General features: G+C 41.6%; 1 protein-coding gene across 1 annotated transcript in view; it reads left to right on the top strand.

Moving 5' to 3' along the window:
- LOC106570400 (CUB and sushi domain-containing protein 3) overlaps nt 1–23,379 on the top strand; it is a 738,870-nt gene that overhangs the window by 322,792 nt on the left and 392,699 nt on the right. The window contains exons 7-10 of the mRNA XM_082961236.1: nt 2,312–2,314; nt 11,131–11,208; nt 20,786–20,873; nt 22,778–22,902. Coding sequence (XP_082817362.1) covers nt 2,312–2,314; nt 11,131–11,208; nt 20,786–20,873; nt 22,778–22,902 — 294 coding nt within the window. The remainder of the gene's footprint in view (nt 1–2,311; nt 2,315–11,130; nt 11,209–20,785; nt 20,874–22,777; nt 22,903–23,379) is intronic.

Here is a 23,379-nt window from a genome sequence, read left to right on the forward strand (position 1 = left end):
CTCTCCTTCTTGGTCAAATAGCCCTTACACAGCCTGGAGTTGTGTTGGGTCATTGTCCTGTTGAAAAATAAATGATAGTCCCACTAAGCGCAAACCAGATGGGATGGCGTATTGATGCAGAATGCTGTGGTAGCCATGCTGGTTAAGTGTGCCTTGAATTCAAAATAAATCACAGACAGTGTCACCAGCGAAGCACCCCACCACTTCACACCTCCTCCTCCATGCTTCATGGTGGGAACCACACATGTGGAGCTCATCCGTTCACCTATATGTCTCACAAAGACATGGCGGTTGGAACCAAAAATCTCAAATTTCGACCATTTAGGCCTGATTTACGCGTTCTCCTCTGAACAGTTGATGTTGAGATGTGTCTGTTACTTGAACTCTGTGAAGTATGTATTTGGGCTGCAATCTGAGGTGCGTTTAACTTTAATTAACTTATCTTTTGCAGCAGAGATAACTTTGTGGCGGTCCTCATGAGAGCCAGTTTCATCATAGTGCTTGATGGTTTTTGCAACTGCACTTGAAGAAACTTTCAAAGTTCTTGAAATGTTCCGTTTTGATTGACCTTCATGTATTAAAGTAATGATGGACTGTTGTTTCCCTTTGCCTATTTGAGCTGTTCTTGCCATAATATGGACTTAGTCTTTTACCAAATAGGGCTATCTTCTGTATACCATATGTGTTATTTCATAGTTTTGATGTCTTCACTATTATTCTACAATGTAGAAAATAGCAAAAATAAAGTAAAACCCTGGAATGAGTAGGTGTCCAAACTTTTGACTTGTACTGTATATATAAAACTCAGAAAAGAGACATTTTTGACTGTACTTACTGGAAAACAATTACTTTGGAAAACATTCCAAACATGAACGTTTTTATAAATGAGGGCAGTTGCCAGCACCTCTTTCAAAATTGTCATTCTCACAGAAGCTGATGTCACACTGTGTGCTCACCATTTATAATGCTGCTCTTTGCATTAACTTTAATCATAAATACACCCAGGAGAGAAATGTATTTCAATGGTGCCATTAGGTTTAGTATGGCTCTCATCTGAACTCATAGCACTCATAAAATATGTCTTTGAGAACAAGGTCATACTAAGGTGTGTGAGGTTGGCCCATGCGGTAAGATTTTAACAGTGAGGAGGCAAGACAATGAGAGCAGATTTTTATGCCCAGGGTGAAGCTTTTATTTGGAAGTGAGGAATAATGCAACCAAAATAACAAACAGGCTGATGAACAAAAAGATAGTCCTAATAAACTTATCTGGATAAACTCATAGTTTAGAGTACTCAAAAGAAAACCCCAGGCTTCAACAATGCCTGAAAATCCAGCAGCATGCCAACCCATTACCAGTCTCTGTCTCACAAGAAATATGATGCACTTCCCATGATGCATCTGACCAATGAGAGACAGCCATATCATGACGTCAATTAACTTTGTGTTCTATTAATCCACTTGAACATGTAAGATACAGTTACATTTTACATTTTAACACATATGCGGTTATTGTACCAATTGTACAACTACTGAATTGATGAGTGTCGATGCAATCTCTGTCCTACTCGTGTTGGACACAGGGGACCGTCAGGTAGGTTGGTCTGCACTGTGTGTATCCAATCTGTCATCAGTGATGGTTCACACAAGGGTTATGGGTGACAGGCAGCGAAGCCGCTCCCACTCCGATCCACTCACTGACTGAGTGAAGCAGCAAAGGTTAATTAAGCAGGGAGGTGAAATATGATCATCACATTGTCTTTTCCTTCATCCCCCTGATAACAAACGACCCTGCAAATACCTCTTAGCCCGATTCTAGCCCAGTGAATAATCTGACACGCCAGACAGAGGACAATTACAGTAATCTATCGTTGACATGATGGACGAGGGGATAAGATGCCCCAGGACTGGTGCTGAGGAGATAACAATACAATTTAGTGTTGAACGTTGTCGTCTCAAAGATCATCCTCACATTTGTTTTTCAGTTGTTGACAACACTACAGGTGTGACATTGTGACAAAAAGGGTATGACAGAAGTGACACTGAATCTTACACTGTGATGCATATGTGTTACATTTGGCTTTTCATGGCCGAGATCCTTCAGTTAAAATGATCCTGACCTTGGGTGTCCAAACATTCTTGAGCGGATCAATGTCTGCAAAAAAAAGAAGCAAGTGTAGAAATTAGAAACTGAAATGGTTTCAAGCCTTGCTGCCCATTAACGTCCAGATGGGGCTCAATGATAGTATTTAATCCAAGAATTCACCCAAGAATTAGACTCTTTAGACTCTTTGCATGATTCAGTATAGAAGCAGGTCTTAATTTCACCCAAATGTTACAAATGCGCTTCCCTGCCCTCCCGAACAATACATTTAGGAAAAGTGGCACTCTAATAGTGCCCCAAAATATCTAATGGCTATCGCTTTCAAGATACACTGCATGGCCAAAAGAATGTGGACACCTGCTCGTCAAACATCTCATCCAAAATCATGGGCATTACTATGGAGTTGGTCCCCCCTTTGCTGCTTTAACTTCTCTAGGGCCAGTGGGACGATTTTGTCCCACCTACGTAACAGCCAGTGGAATCCCGTGGCGCGTTATTCAAATACCTTAGAAATGCTATTACTTCAATTTCTCAAACATATGACTATTTTACACCATTTTAAAGACAAGACTCTCGTTAATCTAACCACACTGTCCGATTTCAAAAAGGCTTTACAACGAAAGCAAAACATTAGATTATGTCAGCAGAGTACCCAGCCAGAAATAATCAGACACCCATTTTTCAAGCTAGCATATAATGTCACAAAAACCCAGAAGACAGCTAAATGCAGCACTAACCTTTGATGATCTTCATCAGATGACACACCTAGGACATGATGTTATACAATACATGCATGTTTTGTTCAATCAAGTTCATATTTATATCAAAAACCAGCTTTTTACATTAGCATGTGACGTTCAGAACTAGCATACCCCCCGCAAACTTCCGGTGAATTTACTAAAAATGTACTAAATTACTCACGATAAACGTTCACAAAAAGCATAACAATTATTTTAATAATTATAGATACAGAACTCCTCTATGCACTCGATATGTCCGATTTTAAAATAGGTTTTTGGTGAAAGCACATTTTGCAATATTCTAAGTAGATAGCATCACAGGGCTAGCTATTTAGACACCCAGCAAGTTTAGCACTCACCAATGTCAGATTTACTATAAGAAAAATGTTATTACCTTTGCTGTTCTTCGTCAGAATGCACTCCCAGGACTTCTACTTCAATAACAAATGTTGCTTTGGTCCCAAATAATCCATTGTTATATCCAAATAGCGGCGTTTTGTTCGTGCGTTCAAGACACTATCCGAAAGGGTAAAGAAGGGTGACGAGCATGGCGCATTTCGTGACAAAAAAAATCTAAATATTCCATTACCGTACTTCGAAGCATGTCAACCGTTGTTTAAAATGAATTTTTATGCCATTTTTCTCGTAAAAAAGCGATAATATTCCGACCGGGAATCTGCATTTAGGTAAACAGACGAAAGAAAATAAAGCATGGGGTCGACTCGGGCACGCGCCTAAGCCCATTGTCCTCTGATCGGCCACTTGCCAAAAGCGATAATGTGTTTCAGCCAGAGGCTGCCTCGATATCATTCAGCTTTTTCCCGGGCTCTGAGAGCCTATGGGAGCCATAGGAAGTGTCACGTTACAGCAAAGATCCTCAGTCTTCAATAAAAAGAGCCAAGATGAACAACAACTTGTCAGACAGGGCACTTCTTGTAATGAATCTTCTCAGGTTTTTGCCTGCCATATGAGTTCTGTTATACTCACAGACACCATTCAAACAGTTTTAGAAACTTTAGGGTGTTTTCTATCCAAAGCCAATAATTATATGCATATTCTAGTTACTGGGCAGGAGTAGTAACCAGATTAAATCGGGTACGTTTTTTATCCGGCCGTGTCAATACTGCCCCCTACCCCCAACAGGTTAACCTAGCGGAATGCCTCACCAATATCCAATGGTAGAGTGTGGCGCGAAATACAAATACCTCAAAAATGCTATAACTTCAATTTCTCAAACATATGACTATTTTACACCATTTTAAAGACAAGGCTCTCGTTAATCTAACCACATTGTCCGATTTCAAAAAGGCTTTACAGCGAAAGCAAAACATTAGATTATGTCAGGACAGTACCCTGCCAAAAATAATCACACAGCCATTTTCAAAGCAAGCATATATGTCACAAAAACCCAAACCACAGCTAAATGCAGCACTAACCTTTGAAGATCTTCATCAGATGATACTCCTAGGACATTATGTTATACAATACATGCATGTTTTGTTCAATCAAGTTCATATTTATATCAAAAACCAGCTTTTCACATTAGCATGTGATGTTCAGAACTAGCATACCCACCGCAAACTTCCGGTGAATTTACTAAATTACTCATGATAAACGTTCACAAAAAACATAACAATTATTTTAAGAATTATAGATACAGAACTCCTTTATGCAATCGCGGTGTCAGATTTTAAAATAGCTTTTCAGCGAAAGCACATTTTGCACTATTCTGAGTAGATAGCTCGGCCATCACAGGCTAGCTAATTTGACACCCACCAAGTTTGGTGCTCACTAAACTCAGAATTACTATAAGAAAAATTGGATTACCTTTGCTGTTCTTCGTCAGAATGCACTCCCAGGACTTCTACTTCAACAACAAATGTTGTTTTGGTTCCAAATAATCCATAGTTATATTCAAATAGCTCAATTTTGTTCGTGCGTTGAGGTCACTATCCAATGGGTGACGTGCGAGCGCATTTCGTGACAAAAAAATTCAAAATATTCCATTACCGTACTTCGAAGCATGTCAAACGCTGTTTAAAATCAATTTTTATGCTATTTCTCTCGTAAAATAGCAATAATATTCCAACCTGGCGACGTTGTATTCATTCAAAGGCTGAAAGAAAAAAATTGAGTAGTCTAGTGGACGCGCATCTCCAGTGTCACTGTTCCCAGCCTGACCACTAACAAATACTCCTGCTGTTCTTCGCCCAGAGACTGCAGACACCCCATTACACTTTCTGGCGCCTTCTGAGAGCCAATGGAAGCCTTAGAAAATGCCACGTTACAGCACAGATGCTGTATTTTTGATAGAGATGCTACAGAAGGACAATAAATTGTCAGACAGGGTACTTCCTGTATGGAATCTTCTCTGGTTTTGGCCTGCCATATGAGTTCTGTTATACTCACAGACACCATTCAAACAGTTTTAGAAACTTTAGAGTGTTTTCTATCCAGATATAATAATTATATGCATATTCTAGTTTCTGGGCAGGAGGAGTAACCAGATTAAATCGGGTATGTTTTTTTATCTAGCCGTGAAAATACTGCCCCTATCCCAAACAGGTTAACAGCCTCCACTCTTCGGGGGAAAGCTTTCCTCTAGATGTTGGAACATTGCTGCGGGGACTTGCTTACATTCAGCCACAAGAGCATTAGTGAGGTCGGGCACTGATGTTGGGCGATTAGGACTGGTTCGCAGCCGCCGTTTAATTCATCCCAAAGGTGTCCGATGGGGTTGAGGTCAGGGTTCTGTGCAGGCCAGTCCAGTTCTTCCACACCAATGTCGACAAACAATTTTTGTATGGACCTCGTTTTGTGCACGGGGGCAGTGGCATCCCCAAACTGTTGCCATAAAGTTGGAAGCACAGAATCATGGCGAAATAATGTCATTTTATGTTGTGGCATTAAGATTTCCCTTCACTGGAACTAAGGGGCCTATCCCAAACCATGAATAACAGCCCCAAACCATCAATCCTCCTCCATCAAACTTCATAGTTTGCAATATGCATTCGGGCAGGTAGCGTTCTCCTAGCATCCGCCAAATCCAGATTCGTCCGACGGACTGCCAGATGGTGAAGCGTGATTCATCACTCCAGAGAATACGTTTCCACTGCTCCAGAGTCCAATGGCGACAAGCTTTACACCACTCCAGCCGACGCTTGGCATTGCTCGGCCATGGAAACCCATTTCATGAAGCTCCCGACCAACAGGTTTTGGTCTGACGTTGCTTCCAGAGGCAGTTTGGAACTCGGATGTTAGTGTTGCAACCGAGTAGAGACAATTTTTATGAGCTACGCGTTTCAGCACTCAGCAGTCCCGTTCTGTGAGCTTGTGTGGCCTACCACTTTGCGGCTGAGCTGTTGTTGCTCCTAGACGTTTCCACTTCCCAATAACATCACTTACAGTTGACCGAGGCAGCTCTAGCAGGACAGAGATTTGACGAACGGACTTGTTGGAAAGGTGGCTTCCTATGACGGTGCCACATTGAAAGTCACTGAGCTCTTCAGTACGGGCCATTCTACTGCCAATGTTTGTCTATGAAGATTGCATGGCTGTGTGCTCGATTTTATACACCTGTCAGCAATAGGTGTGGCTGAAATAGCCAAATCCACTCATTTGAAGGGGTGTCCACATACTTTTGGCCATGTAGTGTAAGTTAGAGTGCCCATCTCAGATGCTTAGCAGAGAATGCAAGATTTAGTTACTATGACATAAATGAAAAATAAAACTTAGCTATTCATTTCAACCCCATGCACTTTGCCAATTAAATCCGCTGACCAGCACTTGAGCCAAACATAGTATGTCATATAGAAGGAAACACTAAAGATCCAATGCAGCCATTTTTATCTCAATATCAAATAATTTATGTGTAAAGATTGCTTACCATAATTGTCTAAAAGAAACAAAAATAGCTTCTTAGCAAAGAGCAATTTCTCCAAAAATAATTTTGCTAGGACTGTCTGGGAGTGGTTTGAGTGGGGGAATTAGCTGTTTTTGGCAGAGGTTTGGAACTCTCTTTCTTATTGGCCTATTAACTAATTCACTGCGTGGTGGCGTCACCATGGAAGGCCAAAACTTCTTACCACAAAAACAGGCTGAAATTACAGCCGTTTTTTTTAAACAGCTCTTACACTAAAAGGGCATTATTATAATTTACACAATTTCAAAGTATTATTCCAACCTCAGAGTGTGGATATATATATATAAAACACAAGGAAATCACGTTTTTCACTGCACTGGCTCTTTAATTAGGATATGTTGTCAGGTCACATTTTTGTTGTGTTATCAAAGATGTCAACAGTTTGTCAGGGGGTTTTGTAGTGTCTCTGGAGATTTCATTTTGACATTTGAGTTACAATGTGCATGGGGAAATTACTAGATTGCTGAAGTTAGCAGAACTGAAACTGCATAAATAAACATAATTTTGCACCAATCTTGGAAGTAATAAATCTGAACAATACATTTTCTATATAAGGTTCTATAGCTCCTATATCAGCCCCCAATAAAGAATATCACTGCCCCCATAAGCTAGAGGCTATGAGAGAATGATCTTTAAGTTGTTATCGGGCACCAATTTCAACTTGAATTTGCTTTGTCCACTTAACTCCATGCTCCAAGTGCTACCATTTTCTCCTCAATACTAGTTGTAGTTTACTACAAGTCCTATTTCTTTAACCTTTTTACAGTGAAGGGTTTTCTAACAGCTAGCCAATTAGACATGGTGGAATGTGTGTCTAGTGTCCAGAGGATGTATTTTATAGACGACTACACCAATGTAATGACATTGTACGTTTTGACTGGACAGATTGGAAATACCATTTGGTTTGTCTCAAGGCCTTACCTGGCCCTTACAGCGTTAAAGTACCTCCCCTCACTACCCTAGTTCAATTATGTTCTTTTAACCCACCTCCTCTCACAGCTCTAGTTCAGTTAGGTTCCTACAATACTAAAGTGGCTTTATTGGCCCTTTAACCTGTGGCCTTTAGGCAAGGTAGAATGAGGTATTGAATCCTAGGTTGCCAGGCTACAGCAGAATTCTCTGTATATATTTCTGTCTCACCCAGTTATAGTGTAGTACCGGCAGCAAAATTATAGTACAGTATAGTACATACTGCTTTTCATTTCTATTCTCAGAAATCCCCAATAAAGTCAAAATAGCACAAAACAAGTGGAAAATAGATTCCTCAAACACATGGTTGATTAAATGTATGCTCTATGACAGTGGTTCCCAACCAGGGTACTAGGATCCCTAGGGGTACTTGGCCTATCCACAGGGGGTACTTGAGAAGACTCATGAGACCATAGGGCTACTGCTAGAATGCACATGAGGGGGTAATTCAGGGGTACTCCTGGCAGAGAAAAATTCAGTTGGTGTTACAGTAAACAAAAAAGGTTGGGAACCACTGCTCTGTGATTTGGAAGGTAACCATTGTCTTGGAGTCAGACTGCATTTTGATTTGCTAAATTAGAAAGACATGTTTTGATAAGAGATGGTTGCCTTCCTCCTCGTACATATCCTTTCTTAATCATTCTACGAATGACGAAATGTCACGACTGAACAGCAGATATCAACCAATAGGCAACCTGTGCGAGTCGGCATAAGACAAGAAACGCAAATCCATTTTAAATTGACTAATTTTAGCTTCTTCTGGCACAGCATGGGAATCAATGTATAATATTTGGCTTTATTTATTAATGAAAGAATGCTGACCAGAGGGCTATAAAATGGGAGTAATAAACCATTCAGGTTTGAAGGTGCCATTTGTCAATCCAACATAGTGTCTGAGGAATGCCTTGGGTCTTTAAGGCTGCGTTTGAATTGGTCTTTTGACTAATCAGATCAGTTCTGAAAAAAATCTGATGTGAAAAGATCTGATGTAATTGGTCAAAAGACCAATTAGAGGAAAAAATTATCTGAATTTGGGCTGCCTGTGTAAACACAGCCTTACATAGTTTACATACTGTATCAGCACAAAGAAACTCGTCGACTGATTTATCGCAAAGCAAATTAACCAGATCCAAAGAAAGGACATTAAAGCATGGCAAATGATGCTGCTCAAGTGGTGCTCATCGGTGACCATCGAAGTGTCACCCGTAAATTAAGAGGCAGATCCCTCACAGATGAACTATAATTAAGTAAGTCGATTACATGTCATTATTAAAAGAGTCCATCATCTATGCCATTATTCATGTTGTGCACTGCTTGTACGGAAGAGGTACTGTCCACTCTAACTGAATATGCGATAATACCAGCTTGAATGACTCTGTTATTCTCAGCTGTACACACTGTTTGTGACATGAGGTACTATTGGGGACATTGGACTTTTTGAAGAATTTCAAGTGAATATATAACATCTAAGCAAGTAGTAACATGAACCCACAGGTCTGCAGAAGCTTTGAAGCATACTGTACAGTAGCTGCCAGTTGGTCAAAAACTGGTTGAAAAGTATAAATCTGTGTGATGACGTTGAATCAACATGGAAAACTGATTGGAATAGCAAAGAAAAATTAAGGGAATTTCTTATTTTTTTTCAGCCAACTTTTTACCTAAATCCAATGACATGGTCACAGTTTATTTCACGTAGAAATGCAAATGAAAACTAGGCGTTGAACACTTTTTCCTCACAAGTTGGTCTGCTCATAATCGGAATTACACAACCTTTGATGTCTGAAACTCTAAGATTATGTTTTTAATGCAATCTTTCCCAGTATAAGGGACAGGTTGACGTGTATTGGGATGAGTCTTGTCCTTGAGGCAGAACTGAGCGAGTCCACATGGTGGGCTAGCTGCAAAGTCAAAATGGGTATATTGTAAAAATTTGCTTTTTGGTCTTAATTTAATGTTAGTGTTAGGCATTAGGGTTAGCAGTGTGGTTAAGGTTAGGGTTCAGGTTAGGGTTAGGTTTAATTACTTTTATGACTTTGTGGCTGTGCCAGCTAGTGACCACTCAGAGCTGCCTCCAGAACAACATTCATGATGAAGATCTCAGCCATCTCTATGTCAATATTCTGAAAGACAACTGGCAGTTGTCAAAAACCATTGCACCTCTCATTCTGTCATTCAGTGAAACATGTATGGACATATCATAATGAATTTCACCCCAGACTTCATCTTTGGATCAAGATGTTAAGAATGACTGAGCTCTATATTAAAAAAAAAAGATTCTCATATTTTTATTACGGACAAGCTGAATCAGTGAAGCCAATGTCAATGTGCTAGTGTACCTTTCTGTGTTAAATGTGTGAGGCTGTGAGGGTTGCCCTGAACTACGGAACCATGGAGAGGGAGAGAGAGAGAGAGAGAGAGAGAGAGAGAGAGAGAGAGAGAGAGAGAGAGAGAGAGAGAGAGAGAGAGAGAGAGAGAGAGAGAGAGAGAGAGAGAGAGAGAGAGAGAGAGAGAGAACCTCCACAGCCTCACACAATGCTACATGCTTCTTATCCCACCTATTTTCCATATCCTAATGTAATCCTTCATCATCCCATGTTATATCTGACAGTGAATCCATGGGTACTTTTTAACAAAAGCGTTAAATATGTAATGATAGATGTTTGGGGTTTTTGAACGCATACTGTTTTGGAAAACGGAAAAGAAAACATTTATCATGATGTTTTTACACATGTTGAATGTGATCCTGTTGTTATTATTATTATTATTATTATTATTGTTATTATTATTATTACGCTTGTCATTCCTCACAGGGCTTCTGTTCAAATGAGCTGAAATAGTGATGAAAGCCTCCAGCACAACACCTGAAAATCTCTATTTTGCTCAGGGGCAGTGTGTGTGTGTGTGTGTGTGTGTGTGTGTGTGTGTGTGTGTGTGTGTGTGTGTATGTGCATGTGCGCGGACGTCTGCACTGTTATGTCCCAACGTGCCATTCTGCGGTGTAACAAATCGGCCATTCTGTTGCAAAAAAAACCTTGACAGCCTCCTCTGCCCTGAAGACTTTTCTGAGGATTGTGGCTAAAGGCTGATCCATATTGGCTGCTGTACTCCACCCTGGTCTGGTCTGCCGTCCTACAAACCCCCCCAATCATTTAAAGGTTGACAAATGAACAGAAGCCCTGTAGGCTACTTATATATTAATATCTTTCTCCTCCTCTTCTTTTTATCTTTTCATTTTAGCTTGCCTATTTTATTTCTGCACATTATTCTTTGTTGTTACCTGCTGCTGCTATGATTTGTGCTCTTCTTCATAAGCTTGGAGGATGGCTTTTCAATGCTGATCCGTTTATTTGGAACCTGTTTTACCTGATTTCATGTTTTTGTTTTCCCTTTAACTAGTGAAAAGGTCTGTAGACTTTAAATCTAGAGGAGTAAAATTATTCCCAGGAAAAGACAACAGCAACAAGTTTTCTATCTGTGAGTCTACCCTTTGTTACTCTGTTATGGTAAATCTGTGATTTCTGTTTTCCCGTGTGTGCTTGTGCGTGTTTGTTTGTCGATGTGTTTCATGTTTTCAATAATTTGGTCATTGCTTTGTTTGGACATCGTAACCTGTTGAATGCACGATCAGTCCCCCAGCCCACTCATCATGCCTTGAATCAATAACCATTGGTCTTGTGCAGCATCAATAATGATAAGGCATATGTGCACTGTGCAATCCTGGTGGATGAAGGTTTCCTTGTCCGAGCCAGAACAGCTAATCTGGCAGGAGAGAGTACACCCCCTGGACAGGACACTAGTCTATCACAGGGCCTTATCCCAAATCCATCTCCTTAATGCTGAGTGCAAAGAAGAGAGGCATCTGGCCTCATTTTTTATATGACTCAAGAAGAGAGGCATCTGGCCTCATTTTTGGTATGACTAAAGCAGGGATCAAACCCACAACCTCCTAATCTCAGGATGTACATTAACCACAAGGCCACTGAGTTGATGTGCAATCCTGGAGTTACACCACCATCCAAAACCCAAATGATTGGCTTCATGCCATCAAGAAGATATTCCAAAAACAATAACACCCATTCTGTTTGATGATTAGGTCATAATGGCTAACTAGCTAGGGGAAGCCACTGTTCCTAATTTTCATTTGCAGACCCTTAGGCTGAATTAATTAAGAAAGATGTGCAAAATGAATCAAGCAAGCTCAGATTAACTCTGTGTGAATCACACATATTGTTTGTGTATCAATTGTATTACGAGGGCATTGGCTGTATCACAAGGACGTTCTCTGTATTAAACGATAAGTACCCTCAGCAGCATCCTAGGTTTCAATGCAAGAATTTAGTAGTTTTGTCGTGACCATCTGTGTTACAGTATAAAACAACTGTATTTTAGCAAGGTATATCACTATATTAACGTGCCATGACCTCACAATGAACCCAAAGCTCAGCTGTGGTACTACCAAGTCATACGTGTGTCAAAGACGACAGAGTTAATAAACAGAAACGCTTGAGTCAAGTTAGCTATATGTGTTTGTGTGGATAGGAAGATAAATGATAAATTAATGAATGTTATTAGTGTTCTGGTGAATAATGCACTCTTGAGCTCTGGCCGTCCTGTGCTACAGTGCACGTGTGTGAGTCGATATCGCTTAAAGCCTGTTCCAAGGTGTAGCATATGCAATATTGATTTGAATTATCTGATATTAGGGATGCATTCCACTCCTCAAAGTGGGTAGTCGATGCAATTTCCCTTATTATCGAATCCGCGGGCCAACTCTGGGGGGGAAAAACCGAAAAACCTCTGACTTGGGAAGCATCTTAAATTGATGGAATCCTGATGAACAAAGTACAAATTATTGACGGCTGCAGGGTTTTTAATTAAAGACCTAGATAACAACAAAAATCTAGTCTGTGTGTAACGTATATGCTGGGAGTCAGGAAGCAGGTGCAGAAGGTAGGTTTAATGATAAGAATAAGGCAGATAAACAAAACAGGAGAAGCGCACTGAACGTGAACAAAACCAATACTGCCTGACGACTGAGGCTACTGAGGGCTAAATAAAGGGAGAGCAATCAAGGTGAAGATGAGGTCCAAGTGTGTGTAACGATTGGGAGCAGGTGTACATAATGATGGTTGCCAGGACTGGTGGTTAGTAGACCGGTGACGTCAAGTGCCGGAGAGGGGGAGCAGGAGTAGGTGGGACACAGTGACACTCGTGTTTTTGACCGATATGTCTTGGGGAATGGTTATCTGTCATGATGAGCTAGGTATGCTCAAGGGCATTTCGATGTTAGCAAAAATATGGAATGCTCTTAATTTTATGTTTTATGAGTGCATTAATGAATGTTTCATTCCATTCTTATGAAGCATTTTGTTTACCTGAAACCGTCTTGTTCAGTCTGTGTACTTGACACTGTCCATGCAATTAATGTTGTCCACATATTTTAGCATATTGATTTGTCCATCTACACTGAACAAAGGCACTTCACGAATGGACAGATTTGTTTTTGTCTACTTGAAGGGCTTGCACCACTAATACTGTGCAAAGTCTCAAAAGACAACATGTTCAGCTGACTCGATGTGTAATGCAGAGCGCCTTATAGGAGCAGTTAGGGTTAAGTGCCTTGCTCAAGGTAAGAGCAATGTATTGTTGCACAACAACATATTTGCATTTTCATGATTTTATAAAGGGTCTGCAACGAAAATTATCGGTTATATTTCATGTTAGGGCTATTGCGAAAAGCTCCTGTCAAAACAGTGCTTTTGAGCAATGCGGCCTTTTCGACACCAATTTGGATTTTCACTCATATTCAGTGACAATTTTGTATGAAATAGAAGAAAATAACCAGGATTCCCATAGTCCTCGCTGTCCTCTTCGGCATGTATGCATGTCATCGCTGCGTGTTTGTTTGCTGTTTTTGGGCCGTGCCATATTGCATGTTATTAAATCCACATTAGAGCATGAGCAATCAGTTAACTGTATTCACAGAGACATGCTTTGCTGTATTAATGCATTTATACAAATATGACGAAACTGAAAAATCCCCAAAGAACAAAACACTGTTCTTCGAATGCTACTTATCTTTCATTTACATCAATATTATACACAGAGAAAGTAAACAGAAACAATAAAGACTGTAGTGCATAAACATACTAATGTATGAAGTGAATACGTGTTCTTATACCCAGTTAGCAACACTACAATGGCCCATTTGGCCGAATGCGCCCCCCCCCCCGGCAAAGTTGTAGGCCCTCCGCTGCATACTGCAGTATATACGGCTTCCTAGAAGTACTCTGGAATAACTTGAAAAGCAACTAAATTGTTAATCAAGGGCATGACAAGACGCATGGCTTCCTTCCACTTGACGGGAGAAAGACTCCTACTCACTCCAAATCCAATCATCAATAAACCAGGCAATGTGATGAGAACTGGACCCTAGGGAGTCTTTCTGCATGGTTTGTCCATGTTGTACACAGCTTTCTGAGGTCTGTCTTTGTGTGAATGATAAATGAGTGACTGTACATTGAAACGTGTGACAGGATCGAGGCTGGTGTAACAAGTGAGTTGGTTGGTTGGCTGTGTGTGTGTGTGTTTGACTGACTACTCACTGCCAGCCTGACTAAGTACAGTACTGAGGTTCAAACCCCCTTGGGTTTCACACTTCGCTGGACTTCTCTGCGGGAATAAGAGGCAACTTCTCTAAACATAGCTGACAAATTGTTCTGGTGGTGAAGGGAGGGACTCGATGGAGTGTGCCGAAATTTCATGTGGCGAAACCTGTCGTTTTAGAACTGCTTTCCAAAGTGACGGATGGTGAAAACAGGGAGCTGGCATCCCAGCACTGAAGCTTATACAGAGAGGGCTTGTGTCCAAAACGGCACCCTATTCCCTATATAGGACACTGCTATTGACCTAGGGCCCGCTCTGGTCAAAGGTAGTGCACTATATGGGGAATAGGGTGCCATTTGAGACGCACTGAGGGAAGAAGAGTCTTGAATGACCCTCTGTAATCAACTGAACAGAAAATCTGTCTTTCCTCTCTTTGTCTTGTGCCATGCCTCATCCATCATACATGAGACCCCAGAACTATTCTCCTGGCATTTTTAAATCATCGCTGTTTTCTTTAGGTCATGTTGTGATGCGCTCATGCGACAACAAACATAACATTGATAGACATAACATTAAGAAACACTGACAGCCATAGATAGAGGATCCTGCTCTCCTTTACCCTACAAAATAAAATACAAAACGAATGGGCAATCTGGGATTGTTACATCCTTTGAACTTTTAAATGAATGATTTCCCAAAAAAAGGGGGCCACTCTGCTTCGTTGTTTTTTTTTCAAATCCCAGAGTGCTCATTTTAGGTATGACTGATGGCTGTATAAAATATACACTGCTCAAAAAAATAAAGGGAACAATAAAATAACACATCCTAGATCTGAATGAATGAAATAATCTTATTAAATACTTTTTTCTTTACATAGTTGAATGTGCTGACAACAAAATCACACAAAAATAATCAATGGAAATCCAATTTATCAACCCATGGATGTCTGGATTTGGAGTCACACTCAAAATTAAAGTGGAAAACCACACTACAGCCTGATCCAACTTTGATGTAATATCCTTAAAATAAGTCAAAATGAGGCTCAGTAGTGTGTGTGGCCTCCACGTGCCTGTATGACCTCCCTACAACGCCTGGGCATGCTCCTGATGAGGTGGCGGATGGTCTCCTGAGGGATCTCCTCCCAGACCTGGACTAAAGCATCCGCCAACTCCTGGACAGTCTGTGGTGCAACGTGGCGTTGGTGGATGGAGCAAAACATGATGTCCCAGATGTGCTCAATTGGATTCAGGTCTGGGGAACGGGCAGGCCAGTCCATAGCATCAATGCCTTCCTCTTGCAGGAACTGCTGACACACTCCAGCCACATGAGGTCTAGCATTGTCTTGCATTAGGAGGAACCCAGGGCCAACCGCACCAGCATATGGTCTCACAAGGGGTCTGAGGATCTCATCTCGGTATCTAATGGCAGTCAGGCTACCTCTGGCGAGCACATGGAGGGCTGTGCGGCGCCCCAAAGAAATGCCACCCCACACCATGACTGACCGCCAAACCGGTCATGCTGGAGGATGTTGCAGGCTGCAGAACGTTCTCCACAGCGTCTCCAGACTCTGTCACGTCTGTCACATGTGCTCAGTGTGAACCTGCTTTCATCTGTGAAGAGCACAGGGCGCCAGTGGCGAATTTGCCAATCTTGGTGTTCTCTGGCAAATGCCAAACGTCCTGCACGGTGTTGGGCTGTAAGCACAACCCCCACCTGTGGACGTCGGGCCCTCATACCACCCTCATAGAGTCTGTTTCTGACCATTTGAGCAGACACATGCACATTTGTGGCCTGCTGGAGGTCATTTTGCAGGGCTCTGGCAGTGCTCCTCCTGCTCCTCCTTGCACAAAGGCGGAGGTAGCGGTCCTGCTGCTGGGTTGTTGCCCTCCTACGGCCTCCTCCACGTCTCCTGATGTACTGGACTGTCTCCTGGTAGCGCCTCCATGCTCTGGACACTACGCTGACAGACACAGCAAACCTTCTTGCCACAGCTCGCATTGATGTGCCATCCTGGATGAGCTGCACTACCTGAGCCACTTGTGTGGGTTGTAGACTCCGTCTCATGCTACCACTAGAGTGAAAGCACCGCCAGCATTCAAAAGTGACCAAAACATCAGCCAGGAAGCATGGGAACTGAGAAGTGGTCTGTGGTCACCACCTGCAGAACCACTCCTTTATTGGGGGTGTCTTTCTAATTGCCTATAATTTCCACCTGTTGTCTATTCCATTTGCACAACAGCATGTGAAATTTATTGTCAATCAGTGTTGCTTCCTAAGTGGACAGTTTGATTTCACAGAAGTGTGATTGACTTGGAGTTACATTGTGTTGTTTAAGTGTTCCCTTTATTTTCTGAGCAGTGTACATACAGAACATTGATAATGTATTGCTCATTTGGACAATAAAGCAACAGAATGCAACAATCAACAATCACAGCAATCCTCAGTCATCCCCAAAGGGGAACCATTTCTCACCATCATTATTTTTAAAGGTAGATGTATTTACACTTGGAAAAAAGACAATCGTATTCTATGTGTAGTGAGTGTTTTGGGTTTGTTTCTTGGCTGACACCACCCTTAGCTGAGTTGCCAACAACCAGATGTATCTGGATTTCAGGGATACAACTAATTCAACTTAGCTTCCTTTTCTGCTGAAAAACGGAGGTGGAGACTCTGTTCAGGCGTATTCTTTTATGCCTGCTATGTTAGTTTGACACTGACTGCTACTTCCAGGGAGTATTTTGGGCTTTCTCCAGCAGCTTACTGACCTAGAGGGAGGCAGTAGTGTAAACATATCCTCCTCTCAGCTGTCAAGCGCACTGACATGCTGCTGCTGCCGCTTTGAAAGGAGAACATTTTAGGGCAAAGTAAAGTAGCTGTGGAAAAGCCAAAATAAGACTGCCTTTTGCTGGGTTTGTTTGTTTGTGTGTCTGTGTGTGTGTGTGTGTGTGTGTGTGTGTGTGTGTGTGTGTGTGTGTGTGTGTGTGTGTGTGTGTGTGTGTGTGTGTGTGTGTGTGTGTGTGTGTGTGTGTGCGTGTGTGTGTGCATGTCCGTGTGTTCACTGTTTATGTGCATTTGTGGAATCCATCTACATTTCTACAGTAAAGGTCAACAGTTTGGACACACCTACTCTTTCAAGTGTTTTTCTTTGCTTTTACTATTTTCTACATTGTAGAATAATAGTGAAGACATCAAAACTATGAAATAACACTTATGGAATCATGTAGTAACCAAGAAAGTGTTAAAGAAATTAAAATGAGTCGGTGTGTCCAAACTTGGCTCGTACTGTATACAAAAAAAGCTTTTATTTTAGTGTCTATAGTTCCTAAAATGTTCTCGAATAATGATAGTCTTTCTATCTGTTTTGTTTGTTTTCCCCATTATCCCATCAGCAGGTTTGCTTCATGCTGATTTGTTTTTATGTTCACCCATTTTAGATATCTGACATTTACTCAGAAGTCGGAAGCGACACGAATGGCCATCGTAAATATCTGAAGTAGGCACTGGGGCCTCTCTTAAAGCACTGTTAAAGTAAGAAACAGTGAACGACCCAGTCTGGTCTAACTCTACTCTATAAAGGATTATAGATTGTATATAAGATAAGACACCAGTACAAAGTTTGCAGCTGTCATTTACAGAGGTTACATAGTCATCGAAGGTAAAATAGTATTTACACTAATCATTAAGAAGTAAATGCGTTCCTTCTGAACATTTATAGCTAATGCATATACATTAGACCCTTGTCTCATGATTTAATGTCCTGGTTCATGAAGACATATATCCTCAAGAATTCCCGCAGTGTTTCTTAGTCAATTAGTCGTTCAGGCCTTTTCCATTCTCTGTGTATCACACTATGTACCCTACACTATGCCAGATGGCTCCTGAGAGATATATCCAATGGTCAAACTAATCTCAACAAAGCAACAAAGAATATAGGCCTACAGTACATAGAACAGATCTAATTAACAGCCCTATCCACCAAACATACACACACCTTTTGAACTCACATATACATACAAGTATCCAATATGCCTACACACTAATGAAAAAATGTATAATGTCGTTTCTTAGCATATTCTACTTCAGAAAGCCAGTGAAGCCACACCCACTCATTCAGCAGGGAGAAACCTTGTTTTCCTGTGATGCATATTCTATCAAATACTTTGAATTGTTTTCATTCTTGTGCTGTGCGGCTCATTGCATATTCCTACATTTCACCATTCATTTTTTCTTGTCTGTTGTCTCTGTTGTTTTGCTGGTCACAAGGAGATATACTATATAAAATATAAACTTATTTTGTAGCCTGGTTGGTCTAGCGGTAATGTGTATAGCCTCCGAAACACATGTCTACAGTGTCGATACATAGGTTTGAATAAGGCCTACTACCCTTTAACATAATCTCTCTCTATCTTTCCCCACTATCAATCTGGCCTACTGCTCTTTAACATAATCTCTCTCTATCTTTCCCCACTATCAATCTAGTCTACTGCTCTTTAACATAATCTCTCTCTATCTTTCCCTCTATCAATCTGGCCTACTGCTCTTTAACATAATCTCTCTCTATCTTTCCCCTCTATCAATCTAGCCTACTTCCCTTTAACACAATCTCTCTTTATCTTTCCTCACTATCAACTCCTCCCCCGCTGAGATTTTGAGAAAGTATTATTGTGTAAGACACTGAGCTCCAGTCAATTTCATTACAGTCCCTAAACGTTAAAGTGTCATGGATCTTCCTTCTATTAAATACCTGTGTGCTCCCTCCGCTCTGCCTGCTGTCCTATTGGTTCCTGTCTTCAACTTCAGCTCCTCAAACTAAACCCAACGGAAATTAAATAGGAATTAGGAATCTGGAACGTCCCAAATGAAACCATATTGTAGTGCACTCTTTTTGACCAGGACCCATAGGGTTCCGATCAAAAGTAGGAATAGAATACCATTTGTGATGCTAGCCATTGTGTGGTACACCCAGCCACTGATCATCAGTCATCTAATTCCCTATCCAGCCAGCCTAGCATTATGCATTATGCAAGCTAGCTATTTGCTATCTGACCCTATGTACTGGCATCATCCATTAGGCAGCCGGTAAACAAGACCAAGAGATGGAGCTAGGACTGGTGGATTTGATAAACAGCACTCAGCTGAGTGTTGATGGCGTGCCACATGACACATCAATAGTAATGGACACCATCTGTGCAGTTGAAGATAGAGAGGACAGAACGGCTGGAAGAACAGCATAGAAGACTGGGTTCCTGTTAGGAAGTCTAAATGTGGCAAGACTTGAGTGTGCTTGTCTTAACGCGACAGAGCTAATTTGGAAACAAGGAATAGATGTAAATGGACATAGTTTACGACAGAGATAGCACTATGTTGGAAGTACACGTCTCTTAGAAAGAGGTGCCTAGCTAGCCACACAAAATACTCATTCATTTTGACTGTGGTTTATATATTTACCTGAATTTAAAAAATATTACAAAATACTTCCTACCCCTCCGGACTAAAGTCTGGTCCCTGACAAGCATTTAAATCTGTTATTTGCTCCTGAAAAGACAGGTCTTTGAGACAGTGAACAATGGGCTGCTGGAGCTGGCTTTATACAGTCATAACCACCTCTAAAACATTGAGATGCATGGTCAGATGTGATCCACAGCATTGGTCTGTAATTAGCTTGGTGTAGACACTAGCCCTCCTCTCCCCTCCCCTTCCTTCCCCTCCTCCCTCCAGTCAGACCATGGTTTGTGGATAATATTAATGGCCATGCTGTGAGTGCGGCTCAGTCACAGGGAAAATGAAAACTGACATGCCACTCTCTGCCTCAGATGGAAAGTGATCCAAATGAATCACAATCATGTAATTTCGGACGTTTGAAAAGGTTGTGAGAATGTCGATAGATTGCCCAGCACTAGGCGCAAACTGATGATGCTCAGAGTAAGAGGTTACTGCTTAGACCACTGCACCACCGCAGTTCTCAATGCCCTAGCAAGCCGTGAGAACAGTTGATGATAAATTATGTTAATGGTGCGTAGTTTTTAATTCTTTCATTTTAAACATTCCCCAAACTAAACCACTCAGAATTAATGCCTAAACTGTTAACCTTTGAGTTGTTTCAGTTTTAACCCAGTAACCATGCAGAATAAATGCATCAAAAATAGACATTCATCCATAATATGTCGAATTTCGAAGGGAAACTATGAGATCTTGTTGCTCCTCCACCATCTTGCTGTGCACCTAACACCCCGTACATGATGCGTGTTGGTGTGGTACCTGTCCCATCTCCTCCCCCATCTTGCTGTGCACCTAACACCCTGTACATGCTGAGTGTTGGTGTGGTGGCTGTTGTGTAAGAACAGAGGCACAGGGCCAGCATGAGAGCCTTGTCCTCTTTCTCTGGCCCTCTCCGGCTGCTCTTCTGTATATATCATAATGCTCTGCTCTTATCTCCCCTGTCCAGTGAATGAGGGCGGCATCAAGCAGGCGTCCAACTCCTGTCCTGACCCGGGAGAACCAGAGAACGGCAAGAGGGTGGGCTCCGACTTTAGGTAGGTCATGTTAGGGTGAAGAATGGACCCTTACTGACATAGCACCCACTGGGCCCGGAGAGACAGGACACTGGATTTGCAAAGCCTGTGGCAAGGCATCTCTAGGGTTGCAAAATTCCTGGAACTTTCCCAAAATTCCCAGGTTTCCCAGAAATCCTGAGTGGAAAATTCCTGGAATCAGAAGGGAATAAGCAGGAAATCTCCTCCACTCGGGATTGCTGCAAAACCAGGGAATTTTACGAAGGTTACAGGAATTTTGCAACCCTAGGCACCTCTCATGTGGCTTGCACGTTGCAATGTGTTGGAGAACATACTGATCATGGTTTTTTTCCCACCACAACTATAAAGAACAATACAAAAAGTAACAAATACTATATTATTTATGAGTTATATATATGCCCAGTATAGACAAAGCAGATGAAGTCAAAACAAACAGCCTACAGCTGTTAACATGGATATTCTCAGAGGGCCATATCGCCTGTCAATGAAAGTGGAAGGACACTGGACATTGATTGTAGAAGGAAGGTACTCTGGTGTCATTATGAGTGCAGTGTCATGAGCGTGACACATACCAGTAATACAGTTCAACCTGAATATGACACTAGCCTCTAGTATCGCTCCACCTGAATAGGAATCACTTCTCCTCTCATCTTTAAGTGTTCATTCAATGTCACACACACCACTTCACTGTGGAATATTGTCAGCAGCAGCTCAATGTGTGCAAAACCTAGGTCAATATTGAGCTCAGGGCCTGTAATCGTAAGGGGTCTTAGGGTAGGAGTACTGATCTAGGATCAGTTTAGCCTTATAGATTATAATGAATGGACAAAATCATAGATTTCTTTTTTACCTTTATTTAACTAGGCAAACCAGTAAAGAACAAATTCTTATTTACAATGACGGTCTACCCCCACCAAACCCTAACCTGGACGATGCTGGGCAAATTGTGCGCCGCCCAATGGGACTCCCAATAAAGCCGCATGTGATACAGCCTGGAATCAAACCAGGGTCTGTAGTGACACCTCTAGCACTGAGATGCGGTGCCTTAGACTGCTGTCCTACTCCTACTCTGAGACTCTTTATAAATACGGGCCCTGATGATTTTAACTGTGATGATGGCAGTGGAGATGGTATTCTATTTGAAGAAAGCTAAGAGATGACAACGAGAAAACAATGACTTTATACCTTTCATGTTATGGCTTATTTTTCTGTAACGTGTAGTGGGAAACATGCCCATTTCAGAATATCATACAATTGCTTGAGTGTGAGTTGCAATTTTCCCCTTTGGATCGTGTTTGTGTTCATCTAAACAGGGTGAATAGTTTCTGGAACCATTTCCTCTGAATGATATCAGATTATGTCAACCGAGCCCCGAGTTTGAGCTTCAAACAAATCAAAGGCCTTTCAAACCAGGCTTTTTTTTTTTACTGTGTAGGAAAATCAAAGATGAGATTACTTGCAGATGTATTTTGAGGTATAAGATGTTTGTAGTTCAATAACACACATTAGCGGTATATCAATACTTTCAGTTCATTTACAGTATTTGGCTTTGTTGTGCTAAAAAGCCCTATATTCCAATATCACATGGTCCTAGTGGGAATCTGTTTTTAATGACTGTTTAATGTGCACAGATAGGCCTATACTTCATGTGTTTCTACAGTATGTAATGTAAGTCGCTGCATTTAGCGTCTGCTAAATGACGTAAATGTAAATGTAATGTAGTAACACTCCTGTGTGTGTGTGTGTGTGTGTGTGTGTGTGTGTGTGTGTGTGTGTGTGTGTGTGTGTGTGTGTGTGTGTGTGTGTGTGTGTGCGTGTGTGTGTGTGTGTGTGCGTGTGTGTATGTGTGCATGTGGCTGTATATGTGTGTCTGCCTGTCTGTGTTCCCTGTCTCCCAACAACAGTATCGGAGCCACCGTCCAGTTCCTCTGCAATGAGGACCACGTGCTCCAAGGCTCCAAGACAATCACCTGTCAGAGGGTGGCCGAGGTGTTCGCTGCCTGGAGTGACCACCGCCCCGTCTGCAAAGGTCAGTTAGCACTCCTGGCAACTGCCTGCATGCTCCTGGGCCCCAAATGGCACCCTATTCTTTATTTAGTGCACTACTTTTGACAAGGGCCCATAGGGGACTGGTCAAAAGTAGCAAACTATATTTAGGACGCAGTGCATGGCTCCTGGGTCCCAAAATTCATTGAGAATATAGATATGGAGCCCTCATGGAAATGTCAGATTACTTTGTCATTTTCAACTGAGCGATATTTTGGTGGCTTGGTTTTGCTGGGAGATTGATTTGAAATATAATTTGGGATTCTGTGTAATGTTCATGATGTTCAACAGTGGATCAGAGACAAGCTGTGAGGTTTGATTAGTCAGTGTTACCACAGGGGAGGGTCGGTGTGACAAGCAGACAGGTTATTAGAGGTAGCTGGGCCACCTGTGGGCCTGGTCCTTTTTTGTGACACACACACACATACATTCATCAACCAATCGTGGTCCATTTTAATGG

This window comes from Salmo salar, chromosome 14 (assembly GCF_965601325.2).
Source record: "Salmo salar chromosome 14, fSalSal1, whole genome shotgun sequence".
In the NCBI taxonomy this organism is placed as follows: domain Eukaryota; kingdom Metazoa; phylum Chordata; class Actinopteri; order Salmoniformes; family Salmonidae; genus Salmo; species Salmo salar.